Below are 20290 nucleotides of genomic sequence, written 5' to 3'. Positions count from 1 at the left end.
GTGAAGAGCTCGGACATCCGGAGGGAGCTCGGGGTAGAGCGGCTGCTCCTTACGAGCCAGCTGAGGTGGTTAGGACGTCCTGGGCACCTTCCTTTGGAGGTGAACAGAGCACATCCAACTGGTAGGAGACCCCAGAACTCGATGGAGGGACGACATAGACCATCTAGTTTGGGAATGCCTCGGGATCCTCCAGGAGGAGCTGGGGTTGCGTTTCTAGAAATGCTGCCACCGCTACCCGACCCCGGATAAGTGAAAGAAAACGGACAGTCAACTAACTCGGTTAACTCAAGTTATCTAAATCTCGTCACTTTACACGATGTTCTTATCGGTCTGTTCACGAGGATCCGAGTGAGTCGCCCTCCGTCTGAAAAGACTTCCTGTTTGACATCGCAGCTGTAACCTGAACACGTTTGTTAATGCAAACTCAGCTTCAGCAGGAACTTTATTAACTTTTATTATTATTAAACCAAAAAAAAAAAAGAGTTTGTATCACATATACATTTCCATACACGCAGATATCCAAGTTAGTGAAGTGAGATTTATATTTATAGACGTGTGCAATGATCTCAGGCAGCCTGTGAGGGTCAGAAACATCTTTAACAAAATAAATGAGTTTTACGTCGTGTAACTGTGACACGCTGCAGCAATAACAAGCCTCAGGTTACAACAGCTCTTAATCCCGTTTTTATTTAACAGGCGAACAAACTTAATTTGGACTGATCATTTTCTTTAAATGCACTATTTATTCAATATTATATATTTATTGTGTAACTTAAATCATCTATCAGGCATTAACACGCTCAGAATACAGTGCAATAGAGTGAGCAGCATACTAAACTACAGAGCACCTTTCATAGAGCGAGGCCACAAACTGTTAAAGAAGAAGAAGAAGAAGAAGAAGAAACATCCAACAATAAAAGAAAAGTCCAGTTTGAATAAACGAGCTTTAAACAGTGTTGGAGGTTGGAGCAGACCTCCCGACCCTGCCGGGCTCGATCCGTTAAAACAAGAACCTGAACTCGACGTGAAGCAGAGTCGACTGAAACGTTCGTTCACTTTGTTTCCACATCTCCAGACATGTTGGTTCTGTTGGTTCTGTGTCTGATAATCGGACCTTTTTTTTTCTCTTCTTCATGTTGTCTCACATCAAAACAATAACGTGATGTAATGAATCACAATAATAAATCCCCTCTCATGTAATTTCATATATACGACGTCATTATCAAACTTTATACTTTAAGTGTCGGCTACATATGTAAAAAAAATTAAAATGAAATGATTAAATCAACGTTGTCTCTCGTTTCTTATGATTGTATCTTCAGCTGTACTCGAGTATTTTCTGATCTGAATGTGAAAACAGTTAGGGGCAGGAAAAATCTGAGCATGTTTTGTTTTTTATATTTCTAGGAAGCGCGATGGACGGTCACGTGTTTGTCTGAATCAAATGTCTGTAACACGATGAGACTTTTTTTCTGTGGAAATCTTTATTTTGCTGAAATTAGCAACACGATTACAGTTCTCATGGAAATCAAGTCAGATAATCAGATTCATTGGTCCCAAAAACTGCAGGAGTTTTAGAGAATGGTTTGAATATGTGGTCCCAAACCAGCAGCTCGTGATCAAACAGATTTATGTGAACTCCAACTAATCACTCCAACTAGTAGAAATGTGTCTGCTCAGCAAAACTTCCACTGTGACACATAGAATGATTATTTTAGCATTAATTAGAAAATCCTGCTACATTTATATCGTTAAGGTTTCCTGTCAGACGAAGTAACTCACGCTGAAAGAGACGGCGGCGATTTCTTAACGCTGTTTGGTGACCACGAGGTTCTTCATCATGTCGAAGGAGTTCCCGTCGGGCTCCAGAGAGACCACGCCCTGCTCCTTACTGTGCACCTGGAGGAAGCCGTTTTGGTCCAGACCAACCACGTCAGCCTCGAGTCCGTCCTCGCTCCAGAGACGCACCCGAGTCCCGCTGAGGTCAAAGCAGACAGCGACAGATCAGGATATTATTATTATTAGATATATCTGTGTGGAGTCATACAGTGGGGTCATACCTGTGGAGCCATCTCTTGTAGTAGGTGGGCAGGACGGCGTCCGGGCCTCCCTGCTGAAAGCTGCTGATCAGCGCCTCGAGGCAGCTGACAGTCCGAGCGATGAGCTGAGCGGAGCTGAGCGGCTGCAGGCTGCAGTTATTCTGCACGTTGTGCCGATGGACCAGATCGTTGATGCACACTGTCGGGTTTGTGTTGGTCACGCTGAAGCCACAGCCTGCAGAGACACATCACGGAGGATGTTACTACCACTCATGACAGGACAACTTCTCCTGATGGCACCAGAAACCACAAGTGACAGCTCAGACTTATTTAAGGTAATTTAAGGTGGACTGAGGTGAAGTGGAAAACTGTCCTGTGGTCTGACGAGTCCCCATCATGAAGCTGAAGACTGTTGTTACCTATGAGCAGATGAAATGTTGATCCAAGCACAGTGGAAGTCACCAGCACTCCTCCGAGCTTCATGAGGTTGCTGTAGTAGATGTCATTGGGCCACTTCACCCTCAGGTCGATGTCCTGATGAAGAGAGAGTCTGTTTATAACATCTGTTCTAACCCTAACCCAGGACTGAAACACAGACGAGTACAGAAGTAGATAAAGACGTGTGGGTCGGTACCTCGTATCCAGGAAGTGTGCGAACAGCCTCCACCACTGCCAGAGCAGCCAGGTGCTGCAGGAAGGGAATCCTCTGCCCGAGCCTGGAGCCCAGCTCCACCTGGACCCCCAGAGTGAACATGGCACAGCCGACAGGGCTGAGCCAGGCGTTCCTGCCCCGACCTGCAGCAGCAAACAAACAAAGGAGACGCTGAAAATACACAAATAATGCAAGTTCAATACATAGTGTAACGCTGGAGCACCGACCTCTGCCCTGAGTCTGACGAGCAGCTACGATTATTAAGCCGACGTCCTTCGGTAAGTGCAGATTCAACCTGAAGGGAGACAAAAACAGAAGAGACGTCACGCCCCAACGAAGTCACCCAGCAGCAACTATTTCACTGGTTCTGGTGAAACTGGATCATATTTTATGGAGGAAATGTTTTCTGGTTTTCCCTCTGATGTCCTCCGGCTGCTCCGCCTCAACTCTCTGTGATTTACAGAGTTTATGATGGACAGTGAAGTAAACTGCTGACAGCTGTAGCTGCTGTTAGCTCATGTTAGCTCAGTCTGTTAGCTGCTGTTAGCTCATGTTAGCTCAGTTTGTTAGCTGCTGTTAGCTCATGTTAGCTCAGTCTGTTAGCTGCTGTTAGTTCATGTTAGCTCAGTCTGTTAGCTGCTGTTAGCTCATGTTAGCTCGGTTTGTTAGCTGCTGTTAGCTCATGTTAGCTCAGTCTGTTAGCTGCTGTTAGCTCATGTTAGCTGCTGTTAGCTCATGTTAGCTGCTGTTAGCTCATGTTAGCTGCTGTTAGCTCATGTTAGCTCAGCTTGTTAGCCGCTGTTAGCTCATGTTAGCTGCTGTTAGCTCAGTCTGTTAGCCAGGCTGCCCGGCCTGTGAGCTCATAGCACTGAGGGAGTGTTAGTGTTTGTACCACAGGAGGTTTGGACCACCGGGATGAATAAGAAGAAGAAGAGGTGGCTAGCAGCTTCTATGGACATGATGGCAGAGGAGAAGAGAGTGAAGAGGACGCTGACGGAGGAAGCTAAGAAGAGAAAAGGAGAGAGTGAGCGAGCAAGAAGCCGCCGGACAAGAGTAAATGTGGGACTGACTTTTAGTGGTTGGTGAGAGCTTGGTGAAATAAAAGGCTGAAAGACAGACGCCGAGCTGGGCTGACTGCTGCTGGACTAGGCAGTGAGATCAGCTGCTGCTGGGGACCTGGTTGATGCCAAGTTGTCACCTCATAAGTAATGTAATCAGAACAAATACTCGAGTACAGCTGTCCTCTAGAATTTACACAATTAGTTGATTATTTCATCGGTTTGTTTAGAGTCGCTGTGAGTGTCAGCAGTGTGTTACGACCACAAACTGTTTTTCTCTGTCTGCCCGTTCGCTCATCTCCAAATGCAATTAAAGCTGATCCAGTGACCCGAGCCAACCTCTCTGTATTGGCTGGTGAACAAAGATTGTGAGAGCCGGCCTTTCTGCTTTTGTGATGCAAAGTTAGTCGGCGGTAAATCAGCTTAAGCGCACTGAGGGTGTCCCTACTCCGACCGGACAGATCAGCAGAAGACTTCTCTGAGAACTTCGTTACATTTTTAACACGTTGCGTTGGCGTAAGTGTCGGATATATCTGAGCTTTCATCACAGGCTCAAAACAAACCAGGGGGCCGTCTATCATTAGTTCCTCAGCAGAAAAAACATTGCACATGTGAACTCGGCTGGCACGTTGGTGAGAATTACATCAATTAGTGCTCTGTTCTCCACAGACCTCGTATTAAATCTGCGGCAACAGCAATCTGGGACAGATTTAGAGCCTCCGAGTTGAAGTTGCACAGAATTGTGGAGGATTGAGCATGCCCCAGTTCAGGTCACCTAATAACACCGACTCAGAGGAAGTGTGAGGGGCAATTAGCTCCCTGAGAGCGGGCGACATGCAGCCGAGGGTGGTCTACGAGAGTCGGCAGAGGTTGAGAGCAGCAACTCATAAACCCAGATTCAGATAAAACGCCATCACACGGGATGGATGAACTCAATGAAGACTCGTTGAGACTCCTTTCATACGCTGAGTATTTTTCTGATCCACCTTGTATATACTGTAACCCCAATTCCCCGGTGTGGATCAATAAAGCCTGCCTCATCTCGTCTTATTGCTTTTATGACGGAGCAATCTGTGGATCTGCAGCTCGACAGCAGTCGCAGCAAAGTGTGCAGCCATGCAACAGGAAGAAAAAGGTAGTTATGTGAGCCACCCTCCCTCTGTGGGTTTCTCTCAGATCCATTTCATCTCCTCGGATCACTGCGTCACCATTGTCGTCCAACAAGCCCACGACAAAGACGTACAAAGTAGCATGTTTGACAGATAGAGAGAGGAGGAATCGTCCAGCTGATGATGAAGAGCCCGGGCCTCTAAATCCCCGCTCAGGACTCTTTGTTTTAGGGAGCAGCTTAAGCCACAGAGGTCAGAGCAGGTCAGGGAGGATAAACGGCCACCAGCCGAGTCCTCCAGGCAAGAAGGTCGGAGGAGGACCGACGATCAAAGGCTGCGATCAGCTCGGTCTTCACACCAAAGGACTGTCAGTCAAGCTGTCACCTCAGAAATAAACATCCTAAGATTCAATTAAACAGATTCAACCATCACATTTCCCAACGTATACATAATCTAACTACTAAAACGCCGTCGCATTTCGACGCGCTGAGTTAAGATATCATTTCTCTGAAAGCCATTTATCTCCCAACCACCCCCTCCCCCAAAAAATCCCTCTCACTTCCCGGATTAAAATATCTCAGATTAAAAGATTAGCTCTGTCATTTTGGAAACAGGATTGGCCGTGCATAAGCGTGTTTGCATTGATCACTCAGCGCCACCGAAGGGATGATCAATACGAGAGGACAAACTAATCTGTAAATGTGATTAATTGAGCTAATCCTGTTTACGGAGGGACAGCAGAAATTATCATTTCCAAATAGCACTATTGGAAGTGATCAATGAGAGAGGGCTGCTCCATTACCGCGGGGCAGCTGAGGCACCCGTGAATGACCTTGCTTTTGATGGCTGACTGCTCGTCTGGACTCGGCCGGTCGGGTTTGGCAGAGGTTCTGGGCGGCGATACACTTCATCCATTAGACTGACTACACACCTTGAAACGTCCAGTTTGCATCACAGCCTCCGGTAGGCAGAAAATAAAACACCACATAGAGGCAATGATGCCGACAGCGATGCCAGACGTCTAAAAATAAAAATTTACAGCAACAACATTTACATTTACAACATTTAGGGTTATCAGCAGTTACCAGTTGTTGAGTTTACATAATTATATTGTCACATATATTTGCACTGGTTGTTAAAAACATTTATTAACACTATCGCATGTAACTTGGGAACCATAAATGTAGTCTGAAAACAGAAATAATGGTGTCAGACACTCAAAAAGTTCCCCTGAGCCAAAGTGACGACATCAGACTTTAAAGAAAAAGGTAAAAGGGACTTGAACCAATGCCCTGAGGGGCTGCAGGCTTGTGTAAAGTCCTGAATCAGACGGATACAAATCCTCGTCCAAGGGTGGGGCCTGACATCGTAAATTATGGTTTCTGGATATGTAAAAAGAGGCAATCAGGAAATCTAAATATAGAAGAATCGGAGTGGGTTGACACCGTTATTGATGAGTGGGCGTGGAATATAAAGATGGGTGATTTGCTTTGTCTTCAGGCATCACCGTCTCTTCCTCACTCGAGCAGAGATCTCTGGTCTTTCCACCTAAGAACTGCTCTCGAGTGTAAACAAGACACTAAAAACAGAGGGAAGTGTTCAGAGCTACTGGCTGCCACCCACATCGAGACAATGTTCTCACAAACGATGATTTAAATTTGTTGAAGCTGTTTGCAGGTTCCTAAGCCTCGGAGGGTCCATGTACTCATCGTGTTTCTTGGCCTATGGTGAGTTTAACGTTAGAACTGGATAGAAACAATAACCAACCTATGAAAATAACGTCCAACCGACTCTTTAATGCAGCGGACAGGACGTAAATTGTAAAAAATATAATCCATATGAACATTGGCATCAGGACAAATCCTCTGGTTTTCTTTTCCTTGTATTAAATGTAGTTTAAATGAAACCTCGTGCTGACAGGCTGCTGCAGTCTGCACGCTCTGGACCATACATTGGACTTCGTGGCCCTTCCCTGCGTCGGGCTCAGGGCTCTGGAGTATAACATACCTTCCACTAGACAGTCAAACACTGCACCATATGTTCTCCAGAATAAGAAATGAGGACGTTTAGGCATCTGCTTACAATCTTTTATAATTGCAGGTGGAGCATGCAAGGTCAATTGGGCCAATTTGATTTTTATGGTCGAACCTATTGCCACAGCGACGAGGAATCCATTTTCGCCTGCACCGAGTCTTGTGTATGTCCTGTGGTTTGTGTTTTTCACAGGAAGCGGGACTCTAATTCCATACAGTGTCAGTTTGGATATTGGATTGCTTGTCAAAACAAACAGTGATTGCCGGAGCGTTTGCCCGACAACTGGAACAGCTTTAAGCAGAAGAGTCCCTTGTTAGGCTTGTTTTTCTATTCAAATGTCCCGAGCATGACGGCGTTACACTGCACTTACTGTATTTATGAGACTCGCAGTCACTCAAGATGCAATTTTTGAATTATGAAAGTAAGTGACTGTTAGACAGATGAAACTGGGTCAACGCCAAAAATACTTTCCACATGTGCAGACAGCACGGAAACAGAGTTTGTACGAGCGAGTGGAAGAGGAAATCAAATGAATTAAACTTTCTTTATGCATCTCTTTCTTTGAGGGCGGAATAAAGGCGCGGTGGAGGTGGAGGAGGTGGAGGAGGTGGAGGTAGTGATACAATTGGGCCCTTGGGTTTTCACGTCTGAGCTTGAAGCTCTTACAAGAGAAAATCAACAAGTAGGAAGTGTGTTGCTCGAGGCGCAGGGATCAAGTTCAGCAGAGCAGGAAAAGAATCATTATGCTCTCCGGAGCGGCCAAGTGGTGTTAGAAAAACCCCATCGCCTCTTATCCCGACCTTTTCACAAGGAGACACACACACACACACACACACACACACACACACACACACAGTTAACTATCACTAAACACACACACACTGTTGGTAACACTCAGAGTCAATTATCAGGAAATAACGAAGTTAAATGAGAGTTTGAGCAGATATGAACGATGTAATTAAATATACGTAACTGTAATGCTGATAAATGATAATTTCGTTGATAATTACTGAAACTGTTAGTCGGTAAATTAATAATTCGTCGGCAGAAAATTAGTCAGTGACGTTATTTATTATTTAAAACTGGATTCATTAGAATTCGTGTTTAAAACATCTTAGACTCAGATTTTGGATTTTTCACAATATTCAAACAATTAATCAAAAAAATATTCTATATTATTATAAAATAAAACATCGTTTGTAATTATTTTAATGTTTTGTCTACATATATTTTTAATTTTATTTATTTTTAGGATTATTTGTGCTGTTCTCATTTTTGCTACCTGTTCTGCAGTGACACATTTAATTGTTGAAATTTACCTGAAAGAAACAAATTTAATGTTTTAATGCTTCAAATGTTTAAAGTGATTTTTATTAAAGACTTTATGTGACGACACATTTCCTCGTGTCTGTTTGTGTGTTCTGAAGTTTCTCTGTTAAATTAATATTTATTTATTTTAACAGTTTGTTTGATGACGCTGAAGTTAAAATAAATTCATCAGTAAATGACGTAGAAGTTGTTTATTTCATGTATTAATATATTGTAAAAATAAAAACTAGATTTTTGTTTGCTAAAGTTTTTGAGGCCGTACTTTGTAATTCTGCATCATTAAATTCAAACATTAAAAACTATTTTAACTCTTCTAGATATTTAGATTTTAAGAAGTATATTTATATTTAATATTTATATTTAATTACTTCTGTGAACAGTAATAATAATAGTTACACTTCAATGTAACCACATATATAAAAATAGTATCTGTGTGTTGTATATTATATTTGTGTTGTGTACTTTTGGACCGCGGATGAATTTTTGTACTTTTACTGTGAAGTCGTATCCCCGGGTCACTTCCTGTGAGTGTCACCTTGACTCCCTGACCTGGTCAACAGGTCGCCCTTCTTCTCTGAACCTGAAGACGAACTCCACACAGACCACCGAAGAAGAAAACTGCGAGTCAGACTCAGGTAGACGAACGTCACCCAACAAATAACCTGAGACAACATTACAACTCAACCTGACTCATTTAAAACTGTCTCAGGCCGACGGCCCCCAGCACGGCGTGAGGTCGATGAGATGAAAACTTTAACGAAGCTCGCAGTGATTAAATGTTGCCTAGATACAAACAGCCACACAAACACTTATTCATTATTATTCAAGTATCACATCGAGCACATCCAGTTTCACACTGAGGTCACGAGTACTGCAATAAAATACTACCATCGGTATAACAGGATACGTCTGAGTACAAAGACACGCTCAGTAACTAGTAATCAGTAACTTTTGTAACCTTCTCCTCTAACTCGTCTTTAATAACTCGCTCCATCCTCTGCATCTCCGTCTGAGATCCCAGTTTGGTGTGACCTGCTGAGAAAACTGATTTTATTAACGCTCCCTCCAAACAAAGCATTAATTCCCTGAACAAACACAAAGTCTGCCGACCGCTGAGCCTCGGCTTCGAGTGGATGAACCGCTGTTTTCATCATCTTCAGGTTCAGGGAGACGCTCCGTCTTTAGATGAACTCCCTCTGTCCGTTAAATCCCGTCTTAACGCTTTATTTGTTCTCAGGATCTCGTCGATGTTTCAAAGGACTGAAACTCATCGTCTGTTTGACTATTCGAAACTTTCAAATGAGACGATAATAAAGATCCATTCATCACCATGTGCACGGAAATCTTCCAAACTGTGAAGCTCGGTGGAGGCTGTGTCATAGTTGAGAGGTGCTTTGCAGCCTCTGGATCACGTCTTTGCTGATTTTCAGATGACCTGGAAGGCGGCCAGCGCCACACTGAGCTTCACAACAGTGATGTCATGACGTGACGTCATTGCTCGGGACCAGACTGTAAATTCTGGACTGTATCAGCAAACGTCACGGTGTGTGCAGACCGAGGCCGAATAAAAAGGGAACACGCGAGTCAGTCTGGTTAATGTCACGTGGATGAATTTTGTCCAATCAGAGCGGAGAAACATCAGCCTGCAAAGACGTGGCGTTGGCAATCGGTTGACCCTCCGTGATCCATGTTATGGCTAATAAACGACAGTCCGTCATTGCTTTAAAAAGGTGCAGTGTGTAGGATTTAGTAGTTGCAACCAACTGAATACTGCTCGCCTCACCCTCCTGTTCCGAGCATAAAGGATAAACTACGGTGGAGACATAAAACGATCTAGAGCGTTCGATTCATCGCGTCTGGATTTGTAGAAACATAACAGACACGTGAAAGAGGACAGACTCATCCTGAGGTAATAAAAATATAATAACTAAAACATGGTTATATTCCATTTCTGACATTCTAGCCACTTAAAAAAAAACTTTTAAACGTGTTTTGAGTTTGTCAGACCAAAGAAGAAAGTGTCATTAACCACGCAGCCAAATTTAAATGATTAAAAATATCAACAAGTAACTGAAACACTCTGAAATCTCTCTGCTCAGGGCGGCCTCAGCGTGTCATCGAGCCACCCTTTAAGGACCGCCCACAAAAATCCACATTATATGTCGTTCAAAGTCTTTTTACAACATATTTAATGTGTTTTTATACAGACTTTACCACCAAACACTGAAAGTTTAAAGTGTTTTACTGAAAGAAAGCGTGAACACCGAGCTTAGCTCTCCTCTAACGCTGCTTAAAGTCTGTCAGCTTCGACTCTCTCTGCAAATATTCAGTATTAGACTGAATACTTAACACAAATGCTTGAAGAAATATAACAAGCATTCCTTAATAATAACATTAATCAAGGCTGCTCCGGGGGGACATCTGGAAACTCAAACATTAGCAGTGAAATCAAACTGCAGCAGCAGGTTCGGGGGTTACACGGCCCGCTCGCTCACCACGCTTTAGTTTTTGTATAACCTCAATGACAACACTGTCTGTTCCAATCAGCTCAGCGCTGCTCCACGATCCATTTTTCAAACTTTATGACAGTTTTAATTGCTCCCACCTGCCACCGGATCGACCTGCTCAACAGCCACTTTTACTCACATGTGTGGACGCAGACAAAGAAGTCTATTAGGTGCAACTTGCCTCGCTGCAGTGAGGTCACTTAGGCATTAAATTAGTTCCAGCCTGTCTACCCTCCTACCCCAACATGTGTACACACACACACACACACACACACACACACACACACACACGCTGGACTCATTGCAGGGCTTTCATGCTGTGTTGCTACCTTTTCTTTCACTTGGCTGGTGACGATGTCTCTGATGCAGCGATGAATTCGGTCAATAAACAGATACATAGTTGATCTGTTTCTCTTTTGTCCGATCTGGAGTTTGTACAGGGTGTTTTATTTTGAAAAGCGACTTGGTTCTCTTTGTTATTTCTATGTCTGGCTTCCTGTCAACTCGATCTGCTCTGTGCTGTTTGAGGCGGCAGAGCGGAGAGATTCTTCTAATCTACCAATCGGCAAAGACGTGGATCATCAGCGAACCTGAGGTGAAGCTGAAAACAAACCACCTGTGACCACACCCACCTGTCAATCAAAGCGTCCACGCTCTTAATCCTGCATAACTTTAAGCCTTAATATATAATGTGAACAGGTGAGTTGTATATAAATTCACCCTCAGTACAGTTGTCATGAACGGGGAAATTAGCTACAGAGACCAAAACTGTTTTTTGTACCAGGCTGTAAACATGTTTATTTCTGCTGTGAAGTTGGACATTTGGACATGGGGACTTATGGAGACTGACTCACTGCTGGAGCCAGCCTCAGGTGGACGTTAGAGGAACTGCAGTTTTTAGCACTCTCTCTAATAAAGCTGTGTCTGCAGATTAATGAGTGTTCATTACTGTCGGCCTTATTCGACATGTCTGCTGCTGTGTGAGGTGTTTCACCTGTAGGCTCTACCTTCTCCTGAAGGTATCATCACTCCTCACCTCGGTGTGCTGAGCTTGCAGGTTTCATAAATACTCTAACATTCTGCTGTACATCCCTTTACTTTCTTGGTCATGGTGGTGAAGGTGGAAACCTCCACATGTACAGAAACGTTTGTACCTTTAGTACGTTTGTGCTCACGTGAGTCCGTTAATCTGCCTCTTTTCTACGTTTCTGTTTCCATTCGATGTCTAACAAACTTGTCGGACGCATTTCAAAGTTTAAGACGTGTATTCATATTTACTGGCCTGCAGGCTTCGCTCTCTTTGTTGGCACTGTGTCTGTGTGTTTCTTGACATTTACCACCAGCTGTTAATCAGCGAGAAAACGTGTGAAACCGCCGGCTGGAATGCGTATCGCATTACCGACGTGAAAAAGAAGGACCCACGTGTAAAAACATGGTCCACAGCTCCGCTGGTAACCTTCAACCGATCGAGGCAGATGGCCGCCCACCGCGAGCTCCAGACTACACAACACAGGGAAGCTACAGACGCAACCCGGTCAGTCTGCCGACTCTTCGGTGAACACTCCCCCAGAAAACAGCCAGGAAAGTCCCTCTGTTTGTCTACGTTGATTAAGTGAGAAACCAATATTGTTGTAACAAAAAATAATGCCGTAGGTCGTGTCTTTAGTAACTTGTATGAGAAAAGACGTGGAAAAGTCACCGCGACCGGGTCAGTCCTCCCTCCCGACTCTTCGGCGAACTCTCCCCCCAGAAAACCCCCAAAAAACACAACTTCCCCTTTAATATGTGGCATTTGTAGCTTTTTAAATTTAACAACAAGAACAAACAGTACAGCTACAGAAATCGACCAGTTTATTGTGGAAAGTCACCCTGGGCCAGTCAGTCCTCCCTGCCGACTCTTCGGCGAACACTCCCCCCAGAAAACAACCTCTGTCTGGGCAGTGAGAGCCGGGTAAGTCCCTCAAACCAACCTTTGATTGTGACCCACTAACTTCAGAGGTCTTGACCATATGACAGCAGGTTCAGATCCACACAGTATCTTGGGAGTCTAAATATTTTGACCAAGCTAAACTAGTTTATGTGACTCACTCCAGGTAACTGTGTTTTAGAGGTGCAGTGTGTTTCAGACATTAAACATGTGTTACCCTTCAAACAGGTCCATGGTAGACGTGGCGACCTCGGCGTACAGCACGGTGTTCCCCAGCAGGCTGCTCTTCAGGTTCTTGCTGTACGTTTCCATGCTGAACTTCTCCGAGCTCTGGCACTCTGGAGAATCAGTGACCAGAGCCAGAGAGCCGCCGGGCAGCAGAGATTCGTCCTCTGAATGCAGCTCTGAATGCGACACCATCCTGAGGGAAGCTTTGGGCAACGTAAGGAGGCCGTTCTGATTCGTACGTGTCTGCAGCCATTTCAGGAATGTGGCCTTGGCCTCCTGTCAGAGGAGCAGAGAAGGACAGAGATGTTTCTTTTAATCCACGCCTCCTTTTGTCAGTTTATTAAAACACACACAATCCTTGCAGTCCTGTGGAGGTTCAATGACAAAGCATCCAGTGAAAGTTCTGACGTATTTGGTGGAATGCACGTTTTAAAAAAAAGGTGCTGAAGGTCAAAGAAACAAGACCACACGACCTCTATGCTGGCTTCGAAATCTCAAAACTTCTCACCCTCCTGGAGGCCTTCAAGGTTTGTACCTTAAAACCAACTTTTATTTTCGGTCTACAAGCTGGGTTTTTATTTTCCATGCTGTGTTTCTGTCTTTGTGAAGCTCTTTGCCTCTTGCCTCTTTATTTGTTTGCAGCTCTAACTCCCCCTTTGTCTCCTTTTGGGGGCCACTTTTGTTAATAATGATGCAAACCTATACGGACCTTTATAAAAAGACCTGCGAGTCTAATCTGTGAAGTGAACTCTTTCCTGCCATATTCATTAATTAAACCTCTCATCTTATCTCATTCCTTCTCAGGACCTTGCTTGATGTTTGGCTGTTACTAATGTAACAGCTGTCCATATTTACCCCAGCGGGATTACACCCTATCTCACGTTACGAGCTTCCAACCTGCTGGAAACTTTCACCCTCGTACTTAACAAGATCCACTCAAGACCAAAAGCATCCTGACAACTTTAAGACTGAATAAAAACGACTGGACGCGATCCAGGCGTCGTATACTCTGAGTAAAGAGCTCATTCCTCAGACGCGTTGAGGTGTACAGCTACCAGCTGTCCTCCTCCACCTTCACAACAATCTGGAAACAATTCTGCCGCCCCCAAATTTCCATCAGCCTGCTGCATGTTGGGACAAAGTGGCTGGGGCAGCAGGGTCAAAGGTCACACATTAATCCAAACACACAAGAATGAAGACAAACTACAATCCTGCTGCTACTTCTACTAATATTAATTTAGTATTATTCTTTCCTGGGAGGGCCGATCTGTGCCCAAAGACGGAAAGCTTCACGTCATAGCAGCCAATGGAGACGTCAGGAGCTGTTTCAAAGAGCGAATCAGAGCCCTGCTTCTTATCCTGGAGCGCCGACTCCCCCTTGTGGCTGTTTTTGAGTGGATGCACAATCTACCAACCGTACACGTCCATACAAGTGTGTACCTGTGCACACCTTTAATCCTCCTGACGGAACCTGATGGTGCAACTCACCATGAAGAGGATCATCAGGAATTATGAGGAACTCACTGAAGAATTTGAGGAATAGACGATCAACTCAAGGTTCAAAATTCAACTTATACAAATCAGAGGTGAAAACTTAAACTGAAGGACTTTGTTGTAGTAAAGACCAACTAACCAGAGACCAAGACCAGACAACAAACTGCCAACTGAGGTAGCTGAAAGTACGTAACGCATCACACAGCAGCAACTATTTCACTGATTCTGGTGAAACTGGATCATATTTTATGGAGGAAATGTTTTCTGGTTTTCCCTCTGATGTCCTCCGGCTGCTCCGCCTCAACTCTCTGTGATTTACAGAGTTTATGATGGACAGTGAAGTAACCTGCTGACAGCTGTAGCTGCTGTTAGCTCATGTTAGCTCAGTCTGTTAGCTGCTGTTAGCTCATGTTAGCTCAGTCTGTTAGCTCATGTTAGCTCAGTCTGTTAGCTGCTGTTAGCTCATGTTAGCTCAGTCTGTTAGCTGCTGTTAGCTCATGTTAGCTCAGTCTGTTAGCTGCTGTTAGCTGTACATGATGGCAGAGGAGAAGAGAGTGAAGAGGACGCTGACGGAGGAAGCTAAGAAGAGAAAAGGAGAGAGTGAGCGAGCAAGAAGCCGCCGGACAAGAGTAAATGTGGGACTGACTTTTAGTGGTTGGTGAGAGCTTGGTGAAATAAAAGGCTGAAAGACAGACGCCGAGCTGGGCTGACTGCTGCTGGACTAGGCAGTAAGTAGTTATATTTATTATATATAGTCCATAGAAAGTCTATTTAAAGCTGCTGAGATGTAAACGCCATAAACATACAGGCTGTAATCACGATGAGCCCCGCGGCGATCTCCCTCTGCTGGACGCTCTCTACAGTTTTTGTTGGCGCTGCAGCTGCAACTTCAAAGTTCTCCAAAAGTTCTTAAATACTCAGAGCGAGCGGCGCTGGCTGCAGTCAGTCAGTGTGATGGACGATCAAAGGCTGGTTTACTGCCCTCACGTTATTATTGGCTCTCTGTAAACAGACCTGCTGCATACATGTTCATATATTTGCATCTGTTTAAGAGGCCAAAGTGTTTCCACATGTGAATTATGCAGAATAATCTGCACTCATGTAATTAACTTTAACAAAAACAATCTGCTCAATCAGTGAGTGAATGAATGACACACAGAGAAGGACTTTAAGCCTCAATATCATCTGAACAGGCGAGTTCAGGTGATGTTACCTGAGAGGTGGCGAGCAGGTGGACTGGGCTCGGTGCTGGAGTCTGGTTTATCTCACAGCTGAGGCCCAGAGAGGTCAGGATCTCCGTCAGGACTTCGTAACGCAGCGCGTTGCTGACTTTCAGCTGATCGAACGCTTCTGTGGTCAAATTCGTGGAGTCAGGAGAGATTTCCAGGTGGACCTGTCAGAGGGGAGAACGTTACAGGTGTGGAAACATCTGGATGCAGACGTACAGACAACAACAACAACAACAACATTACAGCTGATTAACGCTGATTTTTCAGCCTTCAGCCCGGTGGAATTTGGGCTTCAGTCCAATCACATTAGCTCTAAGTCAGTTTAGTTTTTAGGCTCGTTCGAGTCTTTTCACAGCAGCTGACTGAACTCTTGTTTCCTTCTTCTCTGCTCGTGCTTCGGGACTTTAAAGGAATTTAAAATCATTGGATGTGTTTACCTGACAGAGGACGGCCTCCCCTCCGTCCGCCTCGTGGGTCACCCTGACTATGACCATGTCTCTCTGATGGGGCGTGTCTCCTTTCAGCTCGCCCCACAGCTCCACCTCCCCTCCACCCTGAGTGTCCCTGATGTAAACCTTCCCGCTCGCCAACAGGTTCAGTTCCAGCTCGGTGCTGTCCTCCCGGGTGAAGCTCAGCTGGCTGACCTGCCGGTGTCGCCTCTCTCTGACCTCCAGACAGAGGCCTGCAGGACACAGGGTGGAGCTCAGGCCCAGCACTCTGCCGCCCTGACTCAGGTAGGTGAGAAAGCGGGTCTGGAGCTGAGGGTTCAGGGTTTCCTCCTCTGCCAGCACCAGGAGCCTGGTGTTATCCAGCCAGGGGTCGCTCAGAGCCTGCTGTGGTAAGAGGGGATATATGATGTTGTTCTCCATGTTTATACACTCGGACAAAAGCTGCCGGACGGCCTGAAAACGCTCCTGACAGCCGCCCGTGTACACCAGAACATTTGGTGGTTTGCTATCGAATCTGCCGCTTTGACCCAAAACCCCGCTGGCATCATGTTCGACCTCATCCAGAGTCTCGTCCCCGCTGTCCAGCCCGACCGAGTTATCGTCAGGAAGATCTGGAATGTTCTCAGCGGAGGCGTATTTCACAGACAGGATGGTGCTGTTCTCCAGCTCCAGGCACTCGTGGCAGCTGGACAGGTGGAGGTGGTGTCCATGGCCCTCCATGTGGTGATGACTGCCCAAAGAGTGGTCCGACGAGTCACCGGTGGGTCCCAGATCCGGCTTGCTGCAGAGCGGCTCCGACCCTCGTCGCTCCTCGAGCCTCCTCTTGAGCTCCGGGGCGAGGAGCAGGCTGCCTTTACGGCACTGCAGGCGCTGATGATCGACTGACAGGCGACACGTCAGAGGCCGAGCGACGCCTTCTTCATTGTTTCTGCGGCAGAACCAGAGCAACGAGTCGGGCTTTGACGTCTGTGGACACTGCTTCTCCAACAGCTCACTGAGGGTGGATTCTTGGAGGAGGACAGCTTTGGGAAAACAAACGTACAAAAACATCAGTGCAACGTGTCAGCAACGCCTGAACAAACAAACACAGCTGCAGAGTTTGGTGTGTAACATGTTATCAGAGGCGACATACGGACTATCTTTGAAGGCAGAAGTCCGTTGTCCAGGTGAAGGCGATCTTCGATAAAAGCCACCCCGAGACGACTGAAGTTATCGACGCTCGCCTGAGCCACGGCCCTGAACGGCTGGCCGGGGCTACGAGCCAGAGGCAGACAGTAGTCAGACCACTTCAGCACCTGCACACACACACACACACACACACACACAATAAAATAATATTTTAATGCTACTACTTTATATTTATTTTGGCTGATTGCTCGTTAGATTAACATGATTTGATGCAGCGCCTCTTTGTTTTAGCTCCTGTCTCTTTAAGGCCCGCTTCTGCTCTGATTGGTCAACCACCACAGGTAAGGAATGGGTTAGGGGTCAAACATAATTTAACATGGAGACTGACTCACTTCTGGAGCCAGCCTCAGGTGGACGTTAGAGGAACTGCAGTGTATCTAAGTTTATCTGCATTCCTAGATTACAGGTCTGACAGTGAGGAACTTGTTTAGCGTGTCATCACGTGCACGTATGTAAACAAGATGAAACAGACGATGTGACACGTTAGTCAAGCGAGTAATCAGAGTACTAGTACGGTGATTACTCTAGCCTCCCACAGTGTTACAGAGCAGTGAGACTTGGACCGGACCTCGTCAACATAACTGAAGGAATTACTTAATCAGCTGATCGGCTCCAGACAAAAAGACTCTATCAAACATTTATTGTCAAATTTCACCCAATGTTCGTCACAGCTGCAGATTATCCGTTTAAAATCCTGAATCAGGCTGGAAGTCTAAAGTCCAACCGGCTCAACACCTGATATCCAAATATGTGTGTAGGAAAAACATGTCTCCTTTAAACTTGCGTGCAGGTTAATTGGTTAATTGGTTAACAGGTGACTCTTGGTGTGACTGTGACGAGCCTGACCACGGCGTGGACAACATGTTACTCGTGGTGCCTACTTTCTTATTCGATGTGTGCGCAGAGTGTCCCGCCCTGTGTCCTGTGGCTTCTATGATGAATGAAATATTCTCTATTGGTGGAGGACACAGCAGAGAGGAGCCCAAAAGCACAGTCCACTGGCTGAGGTCGTCACACGCCTGAGGACAGCACAGACAGACAGGAGAGAAGACAGTGACTCCTAAACACTATGAGGCTGTTACACTGTTACTGTTAGTGATGATGATGTGTGAGCTGTTAGTGAGGTGGTGAGGGTAAATACAGAAACACAGAGACTAAAATCAAAAAAATTGTTTTGTTATTTTGACCATAAATGTTAAAAATATTAATATTAAAAATAAGGCAGAAATGTTCATAAAATGAAGCTGAATGTTCATTTACTTTATGCAACTTTATGCAAATATGCAAATAAAATCTGCAGCTTTGAATAAAATCAATGAAATCATAAAAAAAATCAATAGACACAAAAACACCGACCCGGGCTGTGCGTCAGCCCGCTCTCAGGACGTCTCACCCGGCTTCCTTTGGGAGACAGTCCCCGGTAGGAGAGGCGGAGGGTGGAAGAGTTCACCCTTCAGATCTGTTATTGGTTATTAATTTGTTAATCATGTGTTAATTAAAAAGCAGAGACACGGCTGCGTCAGGCCCGGTGTAAATACGGTGTCACCACCGTTAACTACGTGTTAACTAGCTCCGGAATCAAACCTGCGGCTCTGTCACGTAGACGGTCTTGTCCCCCAGCTGGAGGAAGACCCGGTCCTCTGCGTGTGTGTGTCCGTCCTCTGCGTGTCTGTGTCCGGCCGGAGCAGCAGCTGAGGCCGGGCCGGAGGAGCCGGAGGAGCGGAGGCTGAAGCCGAAGCTGCCGCTGTGCAGTCTGCGCAGGCTGCTGCGGATCAGCGCAGAGTAGCACTTGTGGAAGCGCACCCACAGGTAGACGTAGCACAGCGTGATGAGCATCTTAACCGGCGGGAGAGGAGGGGGGCACCGGGGGCACCGGGGCCGCTCGCCTCGCCATGTACGCGGGTTCACAGCGGACACAGTGTTGACATTAGCCGCGGGAGCTAACGGCTACACGGAGGCTCGGCTGTTTATTACCGGGTAGTAACGGACGGTGAGCGGCGGAGTGGCGCCACCTGTGAGGGGGAGGCTCCAACGGAGTGTCCATAAGTCCCCATGTCCAAATGTCCATAAGTCCCCATGTCCAAATGTCCAACAGCAGAAATAAACATGTTTACAGCCTGGTACAAAAAACAGTTTTGGTCTCTGTAGCTAATTTCAACATCCATGACAACCAGCTAACAAGCTAAAACAAGCTAACAAGCTAAAACAAGCTAACAACAGGCTAACAACCAGCTAACAAGCTAACAACCAGCTAACAAGCTAACAACAAGCTAACAAGCTAACAACAAGCTAACAACCAGTTAACAACCAGCTAACAAGCTAAAACAAGCTAACAACAGGCTAACAACCAGCTAACAAGCTAACAACAAGCTAACAAGCTAACAACCAGCTAATAAGCTAACAACCAGCTAACACAAGCTAACAACAGGCTAACAACCAGCTAACAGGGGACTTAATGGACTGACTCTCTTGGAGCCTCCCCCTCACAGGTGGCGCCACTCTCCGCCTCTCACCGTCCGTTACTACCCGTTAATAAACAGCGAGCCTCCGTGTAGCCGTTAGCTCCCGCGGCTAATGTCAACACTGGGTCCCTGTGAACCCCGTACATGGCGAGGCGAGCGGCCCCGGTGCCCCCGGTGCCCCCTCCCTCCCGCCGTGAAGATGCTCATCACGCTGTGCTACGTCTACCTGTGGGTGCGCTTCCACAAGTGCTACTCTGCGCCTGATCCGCAGCAGCCTGCGCAGACTGCACAGCGGCAGCTTCGGCTTCAGCTCCGCTCCTCCGGCTCCTCCGGCCCGCCCCAGCTGCTGCTCCGGCCGGACACAGACACGCAGAGGACGGACACAACACGCAACGCAGAGGACCGGGTCTTCCTCCAGCTGGGGGACAAGACCGTCTACGTGACAGAGCCGCAGGTTTGATTCCGGAGCTAGTTAACCGTATTAACGGTGGTGACACCGATTTACACCGGGCCTGACGCAGCGTGTCTTCCTTTTAATTAACACAGATTAACAAATTAATAACCAATAACAGATCTGAAGGGGGA

At 46.1% G+C, this 20290-nt stretch overlaps 1 protein-coding gene across 2 annotated transcripts; it reads right to left on the bottom strand.

The window, feature by feature from the left end:
• Positions 1-1465: 1465 nt before the first annotated feature.
• hlcs (holocarboxylase synthetase (biotin-(proprionyl-CoA-carboxylase (ATP-hydrolysing)) ligase)) lies at positions 1466-19288 on the bottom strand. 2 transcript variants are annotated; one of them, XM_019269463.2, is made up of 11 exons: positions 18828-19288; positions 18125-18262; positions 17188-17350; positions 16044-17077; positions 15591-15770; positions 12873-13159; positions 2919-2986; positions 2674-2834; positions 2459-2573; positions 2061-2274; positions 1466-1978 (listed from the first exon to the last, which is right to left on the bottom strand). In XM_019269463.2, the coding sequence occupies exons 1-11, from the start codon at positions 19077-19079 to the stop codon at positions 1807-1809; spliced, it is 2784 nt and encodes a 927-aa protein (XP_019125008.2). In that variant the 5' UTR covers positions 19080-19288; the 3' UTR covers positions 1466-1806. The 2 variants fall into 2 exon arrangements, with proteins under 2 accessions (XP_019125008.2, XP_010751581.3); XM_010753279.3 differs by lacking the exon at positions 18125-18262.
• Positions 19289-20290: the final 1002 nt, after the last annotated feature.

This window comes from Larimichthys crocea, chromosome XXII, assembly GCF_000972845.2.
Source record: "Larimichthys crocea isolate SSNF chromosome XXII, L_crocea_2.0, whole genome shotgun sequence".
NCBI classification, from domain to species: Eukaryota; Metazoa; Chordata; class Actinopteri; family Sciaenidae; genus Larimichthys; species Larimichthys crocea.
Note: the sequence above shows the minus strand (reverse complement) of the source record. Positions and strands in the feature narration are given on the sequence as shown.

Coding starts and splice junctions, on each gene's coding strand:
- hlcs (XM_019269463.2), bottom strand. CDS start 19,079: ATGCTCATCACGCTGTGCTACGTCTACCTGTGGGTGCGCTTCCACAAG. Junction 17,078..17,187: donor TCTGCCTTCAAAGATAGTCC/GTATGTCGCCTC, acceptor GTTTTCCCAAAG/CTGTCCTCCTCCAAGAATCC. Junction 15,771..16,043: donor GGGAGGCCGTCCTCTGTCAG/GTAAACACATCC, acceptor CCCCTCTGACAG/GTCCACCTGGAAATCTCTCC.